Genomic DNA, 23,828 nt, shown 5'->3' with positions numbered 1-23,828 from the left:
CTATTATCCAAAAACAAAAACCAACCAAACAAAACACTATTGGTGAGGATGTGGAGAAACTGGAACCCATGTGTACTACTGATTCAACTATAAAACAGTACAACCACTACAGAAAACAGTATGGTGATTCCTTGAAAAATTAAAAATAGAATCACCATATGATCTAACAATCCTACTTCTGGGTATATAACTAGAAGAATTGAAAACAGGAGCTCAAACTGATATTTGTGGACCACTGTTCATAGAAGCAACATTTATAGTAGCCAAAAGGTAGAAGCAACTGGACTGTCCTTTGGTGGATGAAAGGTAAACAAAATGTAGTATGTAATCTGTGAAATATTCAGCCTTAGAAAGAAAGGAAATTTGGACACAAGCTCCATCCGACACGGATGAATCTTGAGGACATTCTGCTAAGTGAAACAAGCCAGTCACAAAAGAACAAATATTGTATGATTCTACCTATATATGGTATCTGTAGTAGTCAAGTACAGCAGGACAGGGGGAAGGGAAAATGAGAAGTAAGTGTTTAATGGGTAAAAGTTTCAGTTTGAGAAGATGAACAAAGTTCTGGAGATGGATGGACGTGGTAGTAGACCAGAAACATGAACATACTTAATGCCAATGAACAGTCCACTTACAATTTAAATGATAAACAATCTTATGTACATCATACCACAATTTAAAAAACAATTTAAAAAACATTAAAGTCTACCTGTCTTATTACAGTTTATGAACATACAGGGGAAAAGAAAAAAATTAGTGAATCTAATATTTATTTGGACTATAACTCAAAATATTAGAAATATTGAGGAAATTTTTTTTTTCTTTTTTGTAAAAAGCTCATCGAGGTGGCTTAACAGGGCTTGCCTTCCTCATATCAAATAGCTTAGGTCTCAGAGTGAGCACCTTTGCTCCTTAGAAGGATACTCCTAACAAAGTTTGGATCTGCTTCTAGCATTTTAGTTATTGTACTTTCAATGTTGTGAAATATCTGACAGTTTCTTTAGCATGAGATTTTTTTTGTTGCCAACATCCATCGCTTTCTCTGGAACCTGGGCATCTTCATCTTTTTCCTTACAATCACTTTCCCCTGGCTATTTATCCAGAGTTCCTCCAACAGTGGCCACGCCAAGACCTCCAGGTCAGTTATTCCTTCCATTTATATTTGATTCAAATTTCACTTCCAATGTTACTTTTTTTCTGTGCTACTCTTTCATCTTTATTGGTCAATATCGTCTTCTAATAATCCATTTTTGAAAAATGTCATTGAGTCTCTCCCTAGGATGCCAGGAAGCACCACGACTATACACTTGGCTGCAGTGACCAATCACAGGCAGACTTTGAAAGAAGTGAGTGACTGATAGGTCGCTAATCATGATGTTTACCTGTTAAGTGATTTGTGGCCTGAAGAGCCAGCAGCTTATGTACACAAGGCAGCTGAAATCTGAACCATGTTACTGGGGGACAGGTGTCATTTAAGTAAACTCTGGAAACTGAAATCCGGGCAAATGAGAATCAAGCAAAGCCAGTGCTGTCTAACCCCAGAGCAAAGGAACTCAATTCTCAGTCTGTAGCAAAGAAACCAGACTGGAGGACCAAAGATGGTCTCTCCAGGAGAGGAAGGTGGAGTTGAGGTTCCAGGATAAGTAAACTCTGAGTCAGTTTAGTGACAGCTGTAGGGAAACATCCATTTCTTGCCTCTTCCAGACTCCAGAAACTGCTCTCATTCCAGGGCTGCGACCACCATCCTTCCACTCTCCAAGGCCAACATCTTCAAATCTCCCTGCTCAGCTTCCATACTGCCCACTTTGTAAGGTGCACTCTCCATTTACCTTCCTCTTATAAGGATGCACATGATTGCATTTCACACCCATCTGGATAATCCAGGAAAATCTCCCCACCCCAAGATCCTTTACTTAATCACATCTGCAAGGTTTCTGCATGGTTCCTTATTTTCTTTGCCCCTATAGTCAGTACCACTTAGAGGTTTCAGGGTTCAGCATGTGGATATGTTTTGGAGGGCCCTTTTTCAGCCTAGTCCAGAGACCAGAATTTTAGTGGAGAGGCATGTACTTAAGACTCATAAGCTGAAAAGATCCCTCTGGCAGAGGTAGAGTACAAAAGGAAGCCAGCTGGGCCAAAGCAACTGTCCAAGTGAGAGGGGAGGGGAACTTGATCTAGGCAGTAATGGTGACGATGAAGAGGAGGGATGGAAACAGATGTTTGGGAGATGAAATGGACAGACCAGGAGGGCCTTCTGGACTCTCAGTGTGCATAATCAGGTTCCAAGGGGTACCCTACACTGAGGTGGGGGCACTGGAAGACCACCAGGCACACAGGAGATCAGGGCTGAACAAATAACCTCTGGTAGTGCTAGATCCACATACTGTGCAGAGTAACAATAAAGTCCTTTTGGAGGCAGGAGAAACAGCAAACACTCCAGGGCTGGGGGCAGAGCTTCCACAAAGAATTTTAACTTGGGTTTGGTAACCCTTAGTTTTGTCAGGTATGAAGTGATAATAAGAAAATTTATTCTTAGGGTTTACATTAGTCAGGGTTCTCCAAGGAAACACCCTATATATGTATGTGTGTATGTGCACAGACATATACACACACATACATGGACACACATATACACAAAGACACAAAATACATACATATATTCATACACATACAATTTTATATACATATAAAATTACATATATCATTATAAGAGAGGATTTATTAGATTGGCTTACATGATCAGAGGATGAATCATCCCACAAAGGCCATCTGCAGGCTGGAGAACTAGGGAAACTGGTAGCTGCTCAGATCAAGAAGCCAAAAGCCTCAGAATGAGAGGGAGGCTGATGATGCAGCCCCAGTTCCAAGGCCAAAAATCTAAAAGCCCCCTAAAGAGCCTCTGGTGCAAAGCCATACTCATAGACCAAAGAACAGGGAGTCTGACATGCAAGGGTGACAGCAGCAGAAAAGCACAGCCCCAGAGAAGGCAGAATGCAAACGAGAACTAGTTTCCCCCTTCTTCCATTCTGTCCATCCACCTGGGCCCCCAGTCTCTTGGATAGTGCCCCCTACTTCAGGGCAGGTCTTCCCCACAGAGCTCGCTGACCCACTAGGCAATCTTCTCTAAAAACACTCCTATAGGCATAATCAGAAGCACGCCTGAATAATTCTCTAGGCATCCCTCAATCCAGTAGAGCTGGCAAAAAATTAACCATCACAGGGCTGTTGAGAGAACTGGGATTAAGGATGAAATGCATGCGACAGAGTGACTCATTAGCAGGCAGCGTTTACCACTGGCTTCATCTTCATTCACTGTTCTTCTTTGCCTGTGCAATAATTCAAGCAGAGATCAAAAGACTCTTGTACAATTATAGGACTGTACTATTTCCAACTTTATTCAGATCCCTCTCTAGCTTTGTTTATTCATATTCATTTTTTGCTAAATTCTGACAGTAATTTAGAATTAATGATATATTCTGAAAATAATCCAACTAATTGAAAGGATTTTCTTTTTTTTTAAAACATATATATTTTTAGATGTTGATGGACCTTTATTTTATTCATGTATTTATATTCGGTGCTGAGAATCAAACCCAGTGCCTCACACATGCTAGGCAAGTGCTCTACCACTGAGCCACGACCCCAACCAAATTGAAAGGATTTTCTAACCCATCTTTCAACAAGGGCTATTTAAAAAGTAACAAAATTGACCAAAATATTTTCATTATTTTCTTATCTTTAAGATATAAAATACCCTTTATTATAGGTGGCAATAATCTACAAATTGCATGAATACTTTGAGAATTAAGTGCTTTCACCTATTTATATAAGCAACCCAAATACCAACTTATTTTAAATAATCACTTAGACCTTTAGGAGAGTTCTCTATTTCTTGGTTGAAAGGCATTTCAAAGTGAAGCTAGACACTTATTTATAATAAAAATTTAGTATAACTAGCTCTTAGTGATCAACTCTTAATTTCACAGGAGTTTGTCATTCATGAAGGCATCCAAGTTTTTCCTTTATTAGTAAAGCACAGGTCAGGAAATTTTCATTTGGGTTTACCTCATTACACATAGGCTTCTATAACTATAAACTTTTAGACCTTAACAGCTCCTTGATGAATTTTTGTTGTTTTACAACAGGGTATTCTTCTATTTAGAGAAAGCTTTCAATTTCAAGTTAGCTTCAACTCCTGTCTCTCAAAAGTCCAGTGCAGATCCAAGCTGTCACAGGGGACTACAGAAAGGCAGGAAGCATTCTCTCCTTTCTCATCATTTTTGCACTGGCAGTTTCTCCAGAAGCACCTCTAAGAAGTCCACTACCAGAGCTCCTAACATTTGCCTCCGCTACTTTAGACAGCCATGTCCCCCTCCCATGCCCCTTCCCTCTTTACCCCTGTTGTTATTTCAATAGAAGTCATTTTTAGCTCAGTTTGTAATTTTGTAATGAGTGTCTCATCAATCATCAATACAGAAATAACCGAGAAGACATTTGGATCCACATGGTTGACAGCTGAAGCAAATGGCATTTCATATGTAAACAAATTCTTTTCTGAGCAATTAGATTAACACAAACCTGGCTAGAATATGGAGGAAAGTCAGAAACCCAATTACTCCAGCAGTAAAGACCTAGAAGCAGTCCTGTGCTAGCCTGGAGTCACAACAGACAAGCATGCAACTAGTGAATTCAATGTACTTTTTAATTTTAGACTTTAATAAAGAGGAGGTAAAGCCGGGGGATGTAACTTGGTGGTAGACTGCTTGCCTCACATGCATGTGCCACAAAATTAAAATAAAATAAAGAGATGAACATGAATTGCAAGATGCAGAGATCTACTGACAATACATAACTTGAAATTTTGCAATTCACTGCTCAAAATGAGGGAGGGAAAAACACTCAAAGCTTTGACAGTGACTCACCCTACTGGGAGCAATTCTAAAGAGGATACACAGCATGGATTTTAGCTTAATCCAATTGCTTCTTAATGAATCTCTGTCATTTAGCAAATTTGACTTGAATTTGGATGTGAAATGTCATTTTCCCTCTTTTTTCTATCCTGAAGAATTGTGTCAAACAATTTTGTGATTGAGATAAAGTGATACCAACATGTACAAATCTGCTTCTCTTTGATGGTTATTTTATGGATGAATAATTTACATGAAGTAAAATCCAAAGGTCAGCTGCTACAGAGATGAGGCAAGACTGTGCAAAGGCAAAGCAAAGGATAGCTGTCTGTACAACAAGAAGGCCAACATGGACAAGCAGCAAATAATACTCAACCACAGGCACTCAGAGTGAGAAGCTCATGCTCCAACAGATTTACCTAGAAAAGCCGCGCTCAGCAAAGAATATTATGGTGCAATTCAGCTTGTAAGAACAGGTTGAGCGAACAAGAACTATGGGATGCACATGATGTCATGCTTGAGGGTGGGACCAGTGCAAGCTCTACATGCCAAGGTGCCCTTTAAGAGATGAAATTGTGTGTGTGTGTGTGTGTGTGTGTGTGTGTGTGTGTTTAACCCCTTAATAGTTGCTTCAAAGTACAAGCAAAGTACAAGCAAATGAAGCAATCTGCCCTATTTCCGTGCATTTTAAAGAATCACTTTCACGATCCCTTTGGCTATGTAACTTTAGGGCAACTGTACCCCAATTCCTGGGGATTTGGTTCTTTGATTTTTTAATCTTTAAAATGTTGTTTTTAGTTTGTGGAATCTTTTTTGCTAAAAAAATGAAAGAAGTGAGCAAACTTTCCTGGGAAGGATATGGACCCGTCGGCACTCTGAAGTCCAAAGTTAGGGAGACTCTGCTGGTGGAGCCAGGGCAGAGAATCCAGGCCTCTGAGATAAAGTCGCCTTGAGGCTAGGGATGGAGGCCCCATAAACTAGTTCTGTGTGAAGTATGAAGAAAGGAAGGGACCTCGGTGGTGCTCCATCCACGTGGTGAGGGACAGAAGGACCAGTGCTGACATCCCTTCCTGGAGCTGTTTGCATGTGTGTGGTGGGCAAAAGCTGTTGTGTTAGGGTGGTGACCCACAGGGCCCAACACTGGGGCTCTGCATCCTCCAAGGAAGCCTGCACCTGCCTGGCACCAGAGATCACAGACACAATGAAGGAGGGATCCTCTGTCAGGTTTCTTCAGCAATAGTGGTGCCATCTTGGGCAGTCTCTCCCTTTCTGCAGTCAACAGAATGACCCCACCTCAAGCTGTTCCAGGCAGCCTGGGAATTCAGCTGCAGAGAACTAACCTCATCCTGACATTCTAGCCCCAATCTCAGTGCTTTTCAAAGGAGGCACTGTAGAAATCTGTGGGGCCATCTGGGGGTGACACAATGACTACAGTGGAACAGGCCAAAAATGCAAGCCATTCTGCAAGGTGTGAGATCATCTGGCATGATGTCCCACCTGCTGTATGACTTCTGAACATCTCCTGGAAATTTATGGGAAAAAAAAATTGTTTATGATTATTTTCAGAACCCATCTCCAATTACATAAAAATGCAAAATACTCTGGTCTCTCAGTATTCAAGGAGGATTTGTTCCAGGAACCCCATGGTTCTGATGCTCAAGATCCTTATATAAAAAGGTGTGATGTTTGCCTATAACATACACACATCTTCCCCATACTTTAAATCATCTCCAGGTTACTTACCACACCTAATATAATGCCTACACATACTTCATCTGTGTGGATTTAGCACAGTACTCAACACACACAGCAAATTTAAATTTTGTGTTCTGGAACTTTCTAGATTTTTCCCAAATATTATCAATCCTTCAAGAAATGAATCCTTGAATGCAGAACTTGTGAATACGGAGGGCCAACCATATTCCTTGACTGTTTATGTGCACACTTTATCAAGACTTGTTTATGATTTTGGAGAACCATATCCACAGCTGCAACACTGCAACTGGCTTTTAAGTGGCCAACACCCCGGAGCTTAACTGGTCTGCACTCATAGCTACTACATGCCGTATTTAACAGGGATATTGAAAGCTCCTTTTAATATACTGAAAGTCAAATAAAATACTGAATACTACTGTCATTAAAAGTCATAATTCAATTTGTATCATTTTTGCCTCCCAATATACTTAAGAATTTGTAGCATAATGAAATTAATGTCATGGAAATTACATATTGAAATTACTTATTTTGGGTTTGGTTCTTATTTTTCAACTGTACTGATACTGTCTTTAGGGGTTATCTCCTGACCTGTAAACTTTTTTTTTTTAATTTATCCTCTAATCCTAAATCGATTAAAGGCAATGAATGGCCTCTAAAGTTCTAGGTTTGTGGAGGAATTTCAAGACGTGAGATGTTTTCTGAGATACTTTGTCAAAGGCATCCCATGCTGAACACAGGGGCTTTAATTATTGTGACACCACCCTGACAAAGATGGCCTGGCTTATTACAAAAATATCATGCTTCTCATTTCCGTCACTTAAATAGTATTTTACTTTGGTTAATTATAATCCTTCAATTATGATTACCTCCTCTGTCTTATCATATACAGATAAATGTGTTTTTACTTCCTTTAAGTTAAAGTGTATTGCTCTCTCATTTCTCTACCTCTATGCAAGCTTTCCCATCTTTTTATTCTTCTTAAATCCAAATTTTTTCCTTATACACAGGTCCAAGCATCTAACTACTTCATTTTAACTTCTGATAAAAGTGTACTGAATACTTACATTAAAAATACATGTAATTTTATATTATGAATTTCTTTTATACTTCCCTTTTATAATACTACTCTATTGATATTTTAGACACTGGATGTGTGGGTAGGTTATTTCATCTATAAACTTCATTTTAGGATCATAAAGGGGGAATTACCAAGTGTCTGTCATCATAAAAGGGAATTAGATCTGATAGGGTCAAGAATCCCTGCTCTGGAAAGTGTTAATTCCCAGTTGCCAAGTCTTCTGGAGTCTGGGAGTTGTATTTTGGGTAATAACTCCAGTTTGTTGCAGCACCATGCAGGGGTAGCCTCAGAACCTTGCAAGTGGCTAAATAAGAAAATGAAAGCCCACCAGTTAGGTTGCCCTCCTTGTCACTAGACATAACACTGAGCAGAGGACAGATCACTCAGAGAGCTATGATCCCCAGAGTGACATCTACCTGGCCCAGGCAGCACTCACACCCACGGCCACTTCAGAAGCAGAATAGTTTCATGGAGACTGGGCCTCATTAGGGATGTGGCCTTCCCCATGATGGCACCTGTCCAGGCTCAGGTGTGCTCAGCAGCAACTTTGCTCCCCACTGACCCCTACTCAGCGTGGGGCAGCTTGGGACACACCATGGGGAGGAGGTTGATGGGGCTAGGTGGGAATTCTACTGTCTGCTTAGGAGAAGTACAGCATCAACTTTAGGGCTTCTCTGGAGCAACTGAAATTGGGTAGGAGACATGCCCAAGAGCATGTGAGGACTACAAGGCCTTCACAGATCCTAAAGGCACTGCCCTTGGGCTGTACTTTTTGAATGGCAAATAAGGGAGCTTTTAATACATCCTGGACCCCAGAAAATTCCAGCAAGCTCAGGAAAACCAGCAACACTGCAGAGGAAGTCCAGGTATTACCTGTTTCTATAGTCACAGTCCTCTCCTCAACAGGAGACTGGAAATGGTGTCAGTATAACACAAGTGCTGGCTAAAGGTAAGGACAGAGGAGTCCCACAGTCTTTCCATGGAAATCTGAGCTAATCTTGAAGGACAAGACACAACTGGCTGGATGTTGCAAACTATTCCTGCACATGCAGAATGGAAGTGGCAAGGGGAGCAACAGGAGGGAGGCCAGGAAGCAGACAGGACCAGACCAGAGGCTATTTTGTACCAGGCTGGGATGTTGAGTGTATCACACAGAAGACTGGAAATCACAAAGGTCTAAAGTTTGGGATGACACTCTCCTGAAGACAGAGCTCCCTGGTAGCTTGAAGGGGACTCTCTGGATATCAGGGCATGGTTTGTGTATTGCTGGGACAATGCACCCATAATGACTTTGATGGCACACATGTAAACTCCTTTTTCTGTGAAAGTTACAGAAAGGAAGTCACATGCAATGGTCACACACAGACTCTGGAGCTGGGAGGCCTTGTTTCCACCCCAGAGCTCCCACTTCCTGCTGTATGACCTTAGACACATGCTTCATGTCACTGTCCCCCTCCCCCATACACACACACCCCACCCTCCACTCAAGGGAAATAACTAGAGCCCCACTCCTTGGGGAGTAAAAATATTCCAGGAAGCAGGGGAGAGGGGCTGGCCAGGCATCAAGTAAGCACCATCTAGTCACTCCCATTATGTTTATTTTGATGCATAGGAGGGAACAAGTCACCTCAACCAGTATGATTTGGGACAGGACCCACTATTGAAGTGACTCTTTCTGAGAAAGATGTCAAATGTCAAAAAGATAATAACTTTTTTTAAAAGATATTAAGCAACACCTCTTGGAACAGATGATGGCTTCTCACCTATGTCCTGAATGCAGCAGCCCCTCCCTCCTATCATGATACCAGTTCCAACAGAGATGTACTTCCTGACTCTCTAAAGCCTTCACTGAAATAACTGACAGTGTTCCTGTCAGGCAGCAGTAACTACCCGTTGTACACATGTATTTTTTACATTCTGAAATTCTTGCGCAAGAAGGAAGAGATGGAGAAAGCAACTTAGCAAGGGAAAAGGCTCAGATGGCTAACTGCCAACCATCTTTACAGAAGAAAAGCCCCATCTCAATCTCTAAATCGGTGTCAAGAAGCCACGACTTGCTCTTCTTACACAGCAAATTTACGAATAACTTTACACAAAGATATGTATTCACAGTCACTTGTTTGGAAATTGGAAAGCGTTTTCCCCATAGGTTAATACACAAAAGTCTATTCAATCTCAAATTGGACCCATTTACAGAATGTGCAGCACAGTCACTGATTGAGTGTGCTGGGAACAAGAGGTAAGTGCTGAAAGAGGCACGGGAGCCCCTTGGATCTGTGGGGGACATGTTCTAAGACCTCAGTGGATGCCTGAACTGCAGATGGCAGACAACTCTATATACACTGTATTTTTTCCAATTTTATAGATATACCTCTGATAAAAGTTTAATTTATAAATTAGGCACAGTAAGAGATTACAATAACTGATGATAAAAATAGAAAAATTATGACAACATAGTGTAATAAGTAATTTAAATTTTATTAATTATTTCTAGAATTTTCCATTTAATGCTTGACTGTGGGTAACTGAAACCACAAAAAGCAAAACCGTGGATACAGAGGAACTACTGCACAGGACAGAGACCAGTTCCCCCTACCCTACCACAACCCCTTTTAGAAGGCAGAGGGCAGTGCTAGGTAAGTAAATTCATCTTGGCTACTCCATCACAGACTTCCTGTGCTTCTTTTATACCCTCTTCTCCTTGAGTTCTTCTTAGCATTAGCCTTTTCAAAGTTGCACTGCTATGGTTGGGTAAGTAGGAGGGTTACCTTGGCAAAGGAGATTGGGTGCAAAAATGGTATTTTAAAAGCTAAAACAGCATGTGTGAAAGGTATAGATTCCTGTAATATCATGATGTGTTTGCAAATCCACAAGTGGTTTTGTGTAACTAGGAGAGAAAGGGCTCCATGATCCAATATTGCTGCTGTCCTTGTTTGTTTGTTATTTTCATCAAAACTTCACTTCACTCAAAATAGTTTCTTTCAGCTAGCTTAGGGAAAGAAGGTAATCTCACTGAAACAGCTGTTAACACAGCAGAAGTGACTCAGAACACATAGATTCTTTTAAGGGTTCACATCTTTAACTGTGGGTTTGTATAAGTGTGCACACATACACATACTTCAGTGTAAATATTCTTTTTTTTTTTTTTCCTGGTAATTTCCTCCAAACCCTCCCATTATTTTATAGGCAGCTACATTTCTTAATTTTTTTAAAAAGAATTGCCAGTTAAGCAAAATGAATAATAAATATTTAACTGGGACATTTTCAGACAGTGCAATAGTTGTGGCAGGGGTAATGAGCTTTTATACAAACATACCTCTTGAGTTGAGGAGGATGGAAAAAGTGAGCAGACAACTTTCATGTCTTTCCTGCCAGTTCCCACAAACCATTTCTGTTTTTTATGACTTCTCCTTTTCTTGCATTTCTGCACCTAGGGACTCTCCCACAGACTCTCCCACAGCAAGGAAGAGACATGCTGTGTGGCCAAAGTGTCTAGGAGACACCAGCAACCCACATGTGCTTCCTGTCCTGTCAAGTACCTGACATGGACTTTGGGTAAAGTAGAGGCTCCAAAGCTCAATAGCCCAATGTCTCTTACTCATGCCTTTGAGCTTTTCCAGGAAGTTCCATGGTTTCTACTGGGCTCAACAAACTTACCTAAGGCCAGAGGTTCAATAAAGTCCTTAATCTTTGCACAGAGCCAAAGTCTTGATCCTAACTACTTATTTCCACAGTTGTAGTACATAATCAGGCACAGATCACACATAACCAAATGAGTATAGTTGTGTCTCAATAAAACTTTATTTACAAAAATAGGTAGTCGGCCCAGTTTGGCACATGGGCCATAATCTACTCTCATCCAGAATTATACTAACTTTTATAGTGATACTGGCTCCACAGTCAACATGCTCACAAAATTAGGCCACACCTTTGTCATGTGTGCCATCAACTGCGAGGTAACTTAGGATTGATATACTTACACACACATAAGTTACCATGAATTTTTCTTTCTTTCTTTCTTTTTTGTACTGGTGATTGAACCTAGGGACTCTTAACCACTGAGCCACATCCCCAGCCCTTTTATATATTTCATTAGAGACAGGGTCTCCATGAATTTTTCTTGCTTTTAATTTTTAATATATTTTTGCCATTTTATAAAGTAAACTGGAAAAGATAAACCACAATTCATAATACCATTCTACATCAAATCCTTATTTATTCATACATATTTATCACCAGTGAACATCTCATAATAACCATTATGAGCTTCTTTTTTTTCTCTCTCTCTCTTCAGCACTAAAGATTGACCCCAGGATTTCACACGTGCTAAGCACACACTTTAATATGCTTACTTTCGGTGATAATAATTCAATGTGACTTATTAATAATACTCACAGCTAGAAATCAGTAGTAGTATTACCAGAGTAAGAACTGCAGAGAAGAAATCCTTTAGGGTCAAAAAGAATGCCAAGAATAAAAGCAGGAGCTCCAAAGGTCTCTCCTGGCTCCACGTGCTGCACCTCTTCTACATGCAAAGGAATATTTCAAATTATCAAAAAAAGATGGTGTCAGTAGGACTCAGAAGCCCCAGAAGCCAAGAGTGAATTATGGATGTGGCGTCCACACTACGGACAGTGGTCATGGGGAAAGTGAGCTGACTAGACACCAAACAGCCCAGTAACTCTAAGAAAAAGCACCGACTCATAGGAAATGAGCGCTGGTGAGAAGAAAATAACATACAGAGCAAACAGCGCAACACAAAACGGTACCCCTCGGCCTGCAGTTATTACTACCACTCCACAGGCACCTTCACATAGCCTTGTGGGGTTTCCACCGTTTCCTCCCCTAGACCTGGGTGAGGCCTCGCCATCCCTCACATTCGCCTTTTCTCCTTTCTCTCATCACCCACCCCTCCCAATTCCTCTCTCACTTGACCTGCTTCTATCCCACCCTGAAGCTCAGGCAACATTTCCTCTGCAGAATTTCCTTCTGACTGGGCTAGAGGTGCTCCTCTCTGGTCCTACAGCAGCCTGTGGATATGTCTCCCAGCACCCCCCCCCCTCCACTGTCAGTCTTACCTCCGGCATAACACCAAAAGTCTGACGTGGTCTCATGCACCTCACCCATGGTGAGGCACATCTTATCACGTGTCTGAGTATGTGTCACACGAGTCGAAATCAGTTCAGAGTCTGATGTGTGTGTGTTATGTAGGGGGAGCACTGCTGGATTAAAGTGCTGAGCCCTAAAACCAAGCTCAGGAGTTTGATTTCAGGCTATCGGTATCATACATTTACAAAGGTATGTCCATGGGCTCAAAGTAGAGAAGCCCGGGAGCAGTTTCTATCAGTTAAGCTTCTCATTACTGTAACAAAATAACCTGACACAGCCTACTTATAAAGAAAAGGAAATTTATTTAGCTTAGTGTTCTGGGAGGTACAAAGTCCGAAATCAGCTAGGTAGACCCCATTGGTTTGGCCTCTTGTAAGGGTAGCAGATGGCAGGACATCATGGTGGAAGCTTATATAGAAGAGTCACATCTCAGACAGGATTAGACAGAAAAAGCACAAGCAGGGCGAGGCATGCTCTTTTTACAAGAACCTTCTCACAAAAACTACTAAGGTGTCACATGAGAAATACCTCATGCCCCCAATGACCTAAGAACTGCTGGTTAGGCCCAACAGTTCTATCACCTTCCAATAGTGCCATCCCAGGGAACAAGTCATTTACAGCAGTGTGGAACAAGTCTTTTACAGTATGTTCAGCACAGCACAGTCCAAGTCTGTCCCCATCTCTGGGAAGACATTTCAAAGTACACAACAGAAGTTCAGTGCCAACAACAGGGCAGCCTGTCACTCGCTACATTATTCCTATAGTTTCAAGAGAAGCAGCAGCTCCATTTGGATATTTTAACTAGAGCACTGTTGAATATCTCAAAAGAAGGTCTCTGCTCTGAATATACTTCTAATTCCTATATGAACCATATCTGAATTATACTAGTCAGACTTTCCACAAATTTGGAATGGCCTTCATGATAAATTGTTTCTACAAAGTGACCACTTCTCTTTAGGTAGCTATTCAACCAAATTTTTCATCTCAGTAATGTGGCAAGAAAAAATGACCTTCTTGATTTAATAAAACTGTTACTGTGACACTAGACACAAAATACTTCTTTGTTAAACTGTAACAATAAGACTTCGGGGGCTGGGATTATGGCTCAGTGGTGGAGTACTTGTCTAGCAAGCATGAGGCACTGGATTCAATCCTCAGCACCACAAACAAAACTAAATAAAATAAAGTTAAAAAATAAAAAAGACTTCAGGAGGTTTACAAGTAAAGGGAGTGGGTCTGAAGGGGAGTGGGCCTGAAGGGGGGCCCCTACGACAGAGCAATCATGAAAGAGAAGATGGAGCTGGTCATTTGGTTATCCCTCTTCCACAAAGGAACTGAGCTAGAGGTGTTTCTTGAACACTTACAAGAAGTCAATGGTAAGCTTCCAGGGGGTCATTCACCTTTAAGACAGGAAGAGAAGTTTTCCAGTACATACCAGGATCTTACATCTTTCAGCCATAATATGTGAGGTGAGTTTTAAATACAAAGATACCCACACATAAGGCGTTTTGTCTTATACTCAAACTACACAAATAGAACCCAAGACTAGAGGGGAGGCCACAAGTACAGAGCTAACAAGTGATTGCTGAGTGCTTAGACTGTGCCAGATTCAACAACTGTGAAGTCAGTACTATCATTGCTACTCTTACTTGATAGGCAAGGAACCACATTTTGAGACAGGAAAGTCAGCAGGTACAAAAGTGGCCAAACTAGGATTCGAACTCTGGTCACTGGATGCCAGTTCCTGAACAGACCTTTATGCAACTGTGCTTCCCAAAACATGGATGAGAAGCATATTTTGGAGGTGGGAAGAATGCAATGGCTTTTCACATCACAACATCAGATGAAGCAAGGGAAAGCTGACAGGAGAATGCTGTCAGAATCATCTGTCCTCTTCCCTCCCACTCCTAGAAAATCTTTTTAACATTGCTGAAAAATAAGGTCATGGGGCAGATTACAGAATATAATAATCAGGCAGAATGGTCAAATCAGAGTCCTTGATTTAAAACCACAGTGATAATGCCCAGGCCAACACTGAGTCTCAGGTCTCTTGTTATAAAAATTGTCATAAGATATACATCTTTTGTTATTTTAAGAACAGTGAGAACCGATAAGGAATGTGGGTTCCCTGGTTACACAGGGGACATCTTCCCTGGACACTGCCCCCTCCCTCACCCACAGAGAAATACCATTCAAGGTGTGTCCCTCTGTTGACAACCTGAAAGTGTGTGATCTGCCCTCTATTGACAGTGCATAAAACTGTATAGATGAGGCGAAATTTTCATTTTTCAACCTAACAGCAACTGTACCATGAGGTTTAAATATACTATAAAAGTATAGAAAGAAAAAAAAGACCACAAAAATAACTACTGCAGATTTCAACACAAGAACAGAAATATGAAAGTACCTTGATCAGCAACTAAAGAGAAGAAATTTGACGCTCTAGACTTTCTCCATTCCTCTCACATATAACACAGACTGGTAGTCAGAAAAGTCATAAGAAACATTCAGACATTTTTTTTTTCATGAAATACATTTTCAGACGAGATCGGGTGCGTTTCAGAGGGCTGAAAAACTAGGAGAGATATTGTGGGACAAGTAAATCTTTTAAATCCTCCATCAACAGCCTTTGATGAAACTATGGCTTGAAACCAGATTTGTACGTTTTACAAATAAAATGTTCTGAGAAGAGCTTAGGCGTTTTCATTTCCAAACCTACAGTGGGGGTGGGGGGTGAGCAGCTGACTTAAAAGTAAAACCGCTTTAGTAGAAAGTTCATAGTTCTAAGGTATTTGCTTTGGCATTAAGAATGTGGCAGCTACCCAAGCTTTGAGGTCTGAAACTTTAGGTGTCTCCTCCCAGCTTCATACTGTGGCTCTCCATCACAAATGCACCTCGGTCCTCTCATTTCAACAAACCATGAGGTCTAAAAAAGTGAGAAGCATATGACCCTTAAACATGTTCAGGAAAGTTGCTAATCAACATCCTCATGGCTTGTCAATACTAACGGGGCAAATCACACACTTGCTTCCTAAACAGGAAAACGGACGCTTTTGGTCCCCAATAAAATGAAGGTTCCTCTCACATCCACTGGAAAGCTACCAGGCTTCGGTTCTTTCGTTTATATATTCTTTAAAAATTAACAGAACACACGTGTTTCTCCTTCTATTCTTAAGCATTTTTAAAAATCCCTCCATTTTCTACTTCCTTCCTTTACATTAGAGGAATTCTTAATTAACACGCTCGCTTGAAAGGCATTTGAAACTCATTTCAGGAACTGAGTTTTTAGAAGACCCGCAGAGAGAAGAGCGAGCAGAGCTGGGTGAAAATTGTTGAATTCCTGCACGGCATGACAATTATGCATGTGTCTTCAAACAATAAAAGCGTCTAGAATGCACAACGATGCAAAGCAATGTGAGGCGCAACAAACAGGCACTATGCAGCTGATGTACTCCGTGTCACAAAGGCTGCCCTGGCAGCACGCGAGCCGGAGTCACCCCCTAACTCCCAGGCTTGCAGCTGCCTCAAATGCATCCGGTCCCCAAAACAGCCCGGTTTGGGACACGGCGACCGCTGAGACAGGAGCAAACCCTAGGCACACCTCGGAGGGCGAGGCGGGGAGAAAGTGAAGGGAGCCTGCGGGAGAGACGGGAGCACGCGCGACGGGTCCCAGGGAGGACAACGGGGCGGGGGTGGGGTGAAAAGGGACGATGTGGCAAAGGCGCAGAAGCGCCAACTGCGGATCAGGCCCCGAGAGGCGACGCGGGGACTGAGAATTACGGCAGAGGGGAAGAGGAGGGGGCGTCTGGGGACCAGCGGCAGGTCCCAGCGCGTGAGCCCGCCACGAGGTCGCGCGGCGCGGGCAGGGGAGCAGGGGCGCTACGGTCACCTGTATTGTTTGAAAAGCTGGTCCGACTCCCTAAAGCCGTTGTTGAGCAGCATGTTGATGCCGGCCAGGGCCAGCTCCGCGTCCTGCAGCGGCGCCGCCTCGGAGTCCGAGTCTCTGTCGTCCCGCCGCCGCGGCCGCTGCTGCTCCGAGCCAGCCATGGGCGCGCGAGGCCGGGCGCTGGGCCGAGGCGAGGTCCGGAGGCAGCTGCGGCGGGCCCACGCGCGCCCGGAGCCCGGCTCTACCTGCCCGGAGCGGAGCCGAGCGGGCGGCGGGGGAGGGGAGGGGACGGAGGGGAGGGACGCGGAGCGCGGGAGGGAGGAGCCGCGGCCCGGCTGCGGCGCGCGGGGAACGTGGGCGCCCGGCCGCCGCCACCCGCCGCCGCGGGGGATTACTCAGCAGCCACCCGCCGCTCCTCTCGCTCGCTCCGAAGCACGCGGCCCGCACGGGTACCGGAGCCGAATCCGTTTCCGGGTGTCTCAAAGCCGGACGAGCCGGTCCCCGAGTGGCTGCCGCCTCCGCTTCCTGCAGCCCCCGCGCGCCGGCCCGGGTCTCCACCCCGCGCCCACGCCCAGAACTAGCACGCCCAGGCTGCTCCGACCACGCAAGGCCGGCAGGCCGGGACTTTCGACCCTCTAGTGAAACCGCCGGACCCGGGAGTCAGGGGAAACCCGGGGGGCTCGGGAGAGGACAAGCGGGTCTGAGAAGGGACGAGAACTCTGCCGGGGCCGCAGCGAGTAGGGCGCGGTTGGAGACCAGGTGGCCTTGGCTTTGGCCAAGAGTGCCTGAAACCTGAGGGTAGCCAGTGCCTGCGACCCCCAACTTCACCCGGGGGCCGCTAGGATCAAAGCAGCCAATCCCCGAGGAGGTGGACCGTGGGGGCGGGGCCTCTGGACACCTGCCGGACCGCTCCTTAGAGCCCAGCGCTGGAGACTTAGGGCAGAGCTCCCTGGTCAGGGTATCACCCCCTGGGGCCCGCCACCAGCATTAGAGCAGTGGAGAAGTAGAGACCCGTATGCCACCACACCTAAATATTTAAAAGTTATGAATTAAGTTGTTAAGATGTATTCTGTTCTCACTCTGATTATTATACTTTCCATACCAGTGGAACAGAAAAGCTGTGGGTTTTATATGACCAAAGGCCAGCAAAATGTCAGTGACAATCTAATCATCGTTGTATTGATCTCACTGTGCTAATGATGGTTTGGTAACATCTGGATCAAAATATACGGAAATTCACTTATCTTTCATATGTTTTTCTATACGTTTATATTTCTCTCCTTTAGCAAGATCACTAAATGTACTGTTGCTACCGAGATTTCATTCTTAATTCCAAATTAGACCACCTTTCCTGAATCATTGTAGTTTTTAGAGTGTAGTTTACTAAGTTCAGTTTGGAGAAACTTTACCCTGCTTAAGCATTTGCAAAGGAATTGATTTTTAAAATTAAGGCAATACTCAGGTTTAGAAATAACCCATGAATTTTAAATATCATGTCCTGTAGTATAATGGGATCAGTATGATAAATGATCACGGAAAATACTGCAAAATAAGTTCATTATATACGTTGTTTTCACTTCTAGTATTTCTAACATTCATCTATACAAATGCAAGAACAATATGAATCGCTACCATTCCTTCACTGTTTTGTTGTTTTTTTGTTTTTTTTTTTTTTGTTACTGGTTTTTGTTTTGTTTCTGAAACAGGCTCTCACTATGTTGCCTAGGATGGCTTTGAACTCTTGGACTCAAGCAATCCCCCTGCCTCGGCTGCCAGAGTGGCTGGGACTATAGGCCCACACCAATTCTTCAAGTCCCACTGTCCTATGCGACTGTTGCAAAATGATGCTAATTCTTGAGTACATCTGGAACCACAAATTGGAACACCAAAAGAAGCAAGAAAATTAATGCTTCACATCCTTGAGAAATAATACCATGTATTACAGAAATCATTTCATTCATGCTTGGAAGAGGGATTTCATAAATTGACCTTTTTATGTTTTTACATAAAAATTTTATGTGTTTACATAAAATCGTGCTCATCTCAAACATTAGTGGTGTCATAGTCCTTCCTGGCATTCAGAAACTGTAACTTTTTGTGTTTAGGACATTGTGGTAAAGAAGTATTTTCTTAGGACCTAAATTGTATTCATGGTAAGAATGGGTGTGGAGGGTCATACATCCCACCCAGCCAATACTGAGTGCCAGAGTGACAGAAGTACCCAGGTGTTCTTTAATAAATTGATATGTGTGTTTTGATTAGCGGGCCTCCTAAAACAGGTCTTAGGGAGTGTCCTTTTTCCTGAAGCCCGTGAGGCCCCTGGTCACACATTGCCAATAACAATGGGTGCAGCCAGCCTGACCAGGTCCCTACCGTTTACAGGCTGCCTGAACTTTGGGTTTATGGAACCATCTCCACCCCTCAATCCCCAAAATAATCTAGTCAACAAGGGAGGAAAGCCGAGAGCACACTACCAAACTTAGGAGATGGCCTGCCCTCCCCCAAGTGGGGAAGGCTGCCAAGTACAGTCCTCTATGCCCCTATTACTGGGGAAAGGGGGGGAAAGAACTTCAAGGAATCGGTGACACCATGAGCATTAAGTTGTATTTGGGGGCCTGGAGCTGAGACTGGGGGAAGAGGTAAGCAAAGTCAAAATAAACCTTTTGGAACTAGTTCTGTCTCATGCACCCAGCATGGTAGGTCATGTAGACTTAGGGACATTTAACTGCCAAATGACTGGGCAACATCCAGCACAGCGGCACAGCTCCCCCATAATAGGCAGGGGTGATGTGGTGTGGCTATATGGATAACTACTGTGTACAAAACAATGAGATTCATGTCATCATCGTGAATGGACATTTTTAAATATTTGCTCTGTGGTAAGGGATACAAAGAGGATTCACAATGGGTCCCAAAATCCTAAGGAAGAGAACACACGAACCAGTGATACTTGGGGCAGCTGTCGTTGGTATGGACACCTGCCTGAAGTTTACCTAGCAGGCGGGGAATTAAGACTGTTTTCTTCAATAGATAATGAGTATTTAAGAGGTTGTGGTGTGTACTACATATGAAAGGAAGAAAAATCTAGATTACTCACACTCTAGGCCATATACATCATTGTCACGTTTGACAATGTGAGAGTCTCAGCACCTTCCTACAAAACTACCAGTCTTCCTTCAGTGCACTTGGCTTCAGAAAAATAGGATTCACCCAAGTGTTTGCTTTAGAAGTTGGAGAGAGAGAGAAAAAGGAGAGGAGGAGGGGAAGGAAGAAAAGCTAGCAATGGAGGGAAGAACCCACTTCCTTTCTGTGAACCCCTGTGGGTATTGCCACTATTTCGTGGTTCTCTGTCTGATTTCATTATGAAAACGAAACTGCAAGTCCAAATGATCAGGAAGTGGGTTTTAGACCTGTATTTTATCATTTATATGGTAAATATTTTCATAAGTTGTTTGGTTGCAAGTAACAGAGTAACCCGACTCAAATTGTCTTAGAAAAGCAAATTTTTTGATCATGTATAGGGGGTTTCCAAAATTAGGTTATATCCAGGGTTCCAACCCAGTGACGAGGACCAAGTTTCTCCCCTCTACCTCTTCCCTCTGCCCCCTGGGTGCTTGACAGCTCTATTCTCAGATAGTCCCTTCTCTTTGGGTCCCAAAAGTAGATTCTAGAAGGTCCTGGGGCTACCTGCATGCTAGTCCCTTGGCAGGAAGGCATTGCTTCTCTAATAGCTTAATCAAAATCCCCTAGTTGAATCTCAGTGGTTTTGATTGACCAGCCTGTGATAAGGTGTCCAACCTTGAACAGTTGCCATGGCTCGGCATGCCGGATCATGCTGACTGACTTCAGTAAGAGCCACTGGGACTTGAGCAGCTAAAACCAACTTCACTCAAACTACCTGGCTGGGAAATTCCAGGTCTCTTAGGAAGAGGCAGGTAGGTAATGGCATAAAGATACCCAGCAAACATTCTCTACCCCTGTACTAAAGCTGTTTGAGTTTTGGGAATTATATTTTTAAAGCATTTAGAGAACAAAATTCCTTAAGAAAATTCAACTCTCTGTTCATGTCCTTGATTGTTTCCTTTGCTGTGAAGAAGCTTTTTAGTTTGATAAAATCCCATTTATTGATTCTTGATTTTACTTCTTGTGCTTTAGGAGTCTTGCTGAGGAATTTGGTTTCTAAGCCAACATGATGGAGATTTGGGCCTACTTTTTCTTCTAGTAGGCACCGGGTCTCTGGCCTAAAGCCTAGGTCCTTAATCTACTTTGAGTTGAGTTTCATGCAGGGTAAGAGATAGGGGTCCAATATCATTTTATTACATATGGATTTCCAGTTTTCCCAGCACCCATTTGTTGAAGAGGTTATCTTTTCTCCTGTGTATGTTTATGGAGCCTTTATCTAGTATGAGATAACCGAATTTATGTGGTTTTGTCTCTGTGTCTTCTACTCTCTATCATTGGTTTCATGTTTGTTTTGTGCCACTACCATGCCATTTGTGTTACTATAGCTCTGTAATATAATTTAAGGTCTGGTATTGTGATGCTTCCTGCTTCACTTTTCTTGCCGAGGATTGCTTTGGCTATTCTGGGCCTCTTATTTTTCCAAATGAATTTCATGACTGCTTTTTCTATTTCTATGAAGAATGTCATCGTAACCTTAATAGGAATTGTATTGAATCTGTATAGTGCTTTTGATAGTATGGCCATTTTGATAATATTAATTTTGCCTATCCAAGAATATGGGAGATCATTCCATATTCTAAGGTCTTCTTTCATTTCTTTCTTTAATGTTCTGTAGTTTTCATTGTAGAGGTCTTTCACCACTTTTGTTAGAGTCCCAAAAGTTTTTTTTTTTGAGGTTATCGTGAATGGGATAGTTTTCCTAACTTATCTTTATGTTGATTCATCACTGATATATAGGAACTTGATTGATTTATGGGTGTTAATTTTATATCCTGCTACTTTGCTGAATACATTTATGAGTTCAAGAAGTTTTCTGATGGAGCAATAATCTCCAGGATATATAGAGAACTCAAAAATTTTAACACCAAAAAAAAAAAAAACAACAACAACAACAACAAATAACCCAATCAATAAATGGGCAAAGGAACTAAATAGACACTTCACAGAAAAATAAATACAACAAATATATTTTTAAAATGTTCAACATCACTAGCAATTAGAGAAATTCAAATTAAAACCACACTGAGATTTCATCTCACTAGTCAGAATGGCAATTATCAAGAATTCAGGTAACAATAAATGTTGGTGAAGATGGGGGGAAAAAGGTACACTCATACATTGCTGGTGGGACTGCAACGTGGTGCAACCACTCTGGAAAGCAGTATGGAGATTCCTCAGAAAATCTGTAATAGAACCACCATTTGACCCAGCTATCCCACTCCTTGGCTTATACCCAAAGGACTTAAAATTAGCATGCTATAGTGACAGGACCACATTCATGTTCCCAGCAGCTCAATTCACAATAGCTAAGCTATGGAACCAACCTAGGTGCCCTTCAACAGATGAATGGATAAAGAAAATGTGGTACCTATACACAATGGAATATTACTCAGCCATAAAGAAGAATGAAATTAGGGTATTTGTTGGTAAATGGATGGAACTGGAGACTATCATGCTAATTGAAATAAAACAATTCCAAAAACCCAAAAGTTGAATGTTCTCTCTGATATGGGGATGCTGACTCATAGTAGGTGGGGGGAAGGAGCAGTGCAGGTTCACTGAATTGAATAGGAGGGAAAAGGGGGGATGAGAATGAGAAAGACAGTAGAATGAGTTGGACATAACTTTGCTATTCATATATGAATACATGACCAGTGTGTGTTCAACTACAAGAATGGGAAGTTTTACTCCATATATGTATATGTCAAAATACATTCTACTGTTATGTATAACTAAAAAGAACAAATAAAAAGAAAATCATCAGGCATGAGGACACTGCCTATAATCCCAGAGACTTGGGAGTCTGAGGCAGGGGGAATCACAAGTTGGAGGCCAGCATCAACACCTTAGCAAGGTCCTAAACAATTTAGCAAGACCCTATCTCAAGATAAAATACAAAAAGGGCTGGGGATGTGGCTCAGTGGCTTAGGACCCCCAGCTTCAGTCTCCAGTGCCAAAAATCAAAATAAATAAATAAATAAAAAATCTAACTCTATATGTTTTCATTATATTAAAATGCTTTTCATAATGCTAACAATCAAGATGCATGCCTTGATATAGCTCTTTATAAATCATACAATCAGTAGGAATAAATACAAGTCCTCCAGATGTCTGGAATTCGAAGGAGTAGGTTAGGAGAATCCACAGCCCCTTTTTCTCTATAGGACATGAGGTCAAATTTAGTTAACTGCTCTTGATTAGAAGGCAAATCAGGTCAAGGGCTGACATATAAAACTATACGGCAAGTTTCTTCCTTTTCTGATCATTGGGGGTCACTAGCTTGCCTCTAAGGAAAGAAGCATATAGTGGACCTGAGGGGGTCCACCTGGTGGTTTCCCCAGCTGGATGTGTCATCCAAACTGCCCTGGAGACCACAGCAGGCATTGTGGGGCAGGAAACCATCCCCCTTCCGACTGGACACCTCCTCATCTGCCTTTCCTGAAACTGACTATCTGCTGGACTGCAGGAGCCGCATAAAAGGGGGTTTACTAGGGATGTTGTTCCACGGCTGTATAGATTCAGCAGAAAACAGGGAAGAAGGCATCGCGTATTCTGCCAGCTGATTTGCCACTGGTGGCTCAGGCAGGGAGCTCTCTTGCGGGAGTCCTTGACTGGGGTGCCTCTGAGTGGGAATGCCATCCTCTCTTGATCTTCAGGTGGTGACTCCCTCATGTTCTCCTCTCTCTCTCCCCACTTATGCTTCTCTTCTCTTTAACCCATCTTGTATTAATATTCCTTTTTCATTGCTATTCCTTGATTCCTGGGTCTACTGTAACTTCCTTCCTCTTTATAGAAATAGTAAAGTATTTCTGTCCCTGATATCTTCTCATCACTTGCACATTTTGCAGTCTCTGGTGAATGTCTGTCTTTTCTGTTCACTGACTGTTGCTTTGTAGAAGGAGAAATTGTCACTGAATTCAAGATTCAGGTCTGCTGAGTCCCTTGG

At 42.5% G+C, this 23,828-nt stretch overlaps 1 protein-coding gene across 1 annotated transcript in view; it reads right to left on the bottom strand.

Annotated features, from left to right (window-relative positions):
- The window catches only part of Ttc39c (tetratricopeptide repeat domain 39C), a 99,359-nt gene extending 81,904 nt beyond the window's left edge, over positions 1-17,455 (bottom strand). The window contains exon 1 of the mRNA XM_047526618.1: positions 16,703-17,455. Coding sequence (XP_047382574.1) covers positions 16,703-16,860 — 158 coding nt within the window. The 5' untranslated portion in view covers positions 16,861-17,455. The remainder of the gene's footprint in view (positions 1-16,702) is intronic.
- Positions 17,456-23,828: the final 6,373 nt, after the last annotated feature.

Source organism: Sciurus carolinensis, chromosome 15 (genome assembly GCF_902686445.1).
Source record: "Sciurus carolinensis chromosome 15, mSciCar1.2, whole genome shotgun sequence".
Classification (NCBI taxonomy): domain Eukaryota; kingdom Metazoa; phylum Chordata; class Mammalia; order Rodentia; family Sciuridae; genus Sciurus; species Sciurus carolinensis.
Note: the sequence above shows the minus strand (reverse complement) of the source record. Positions and strands in the feature narration are given on the sequence as shown.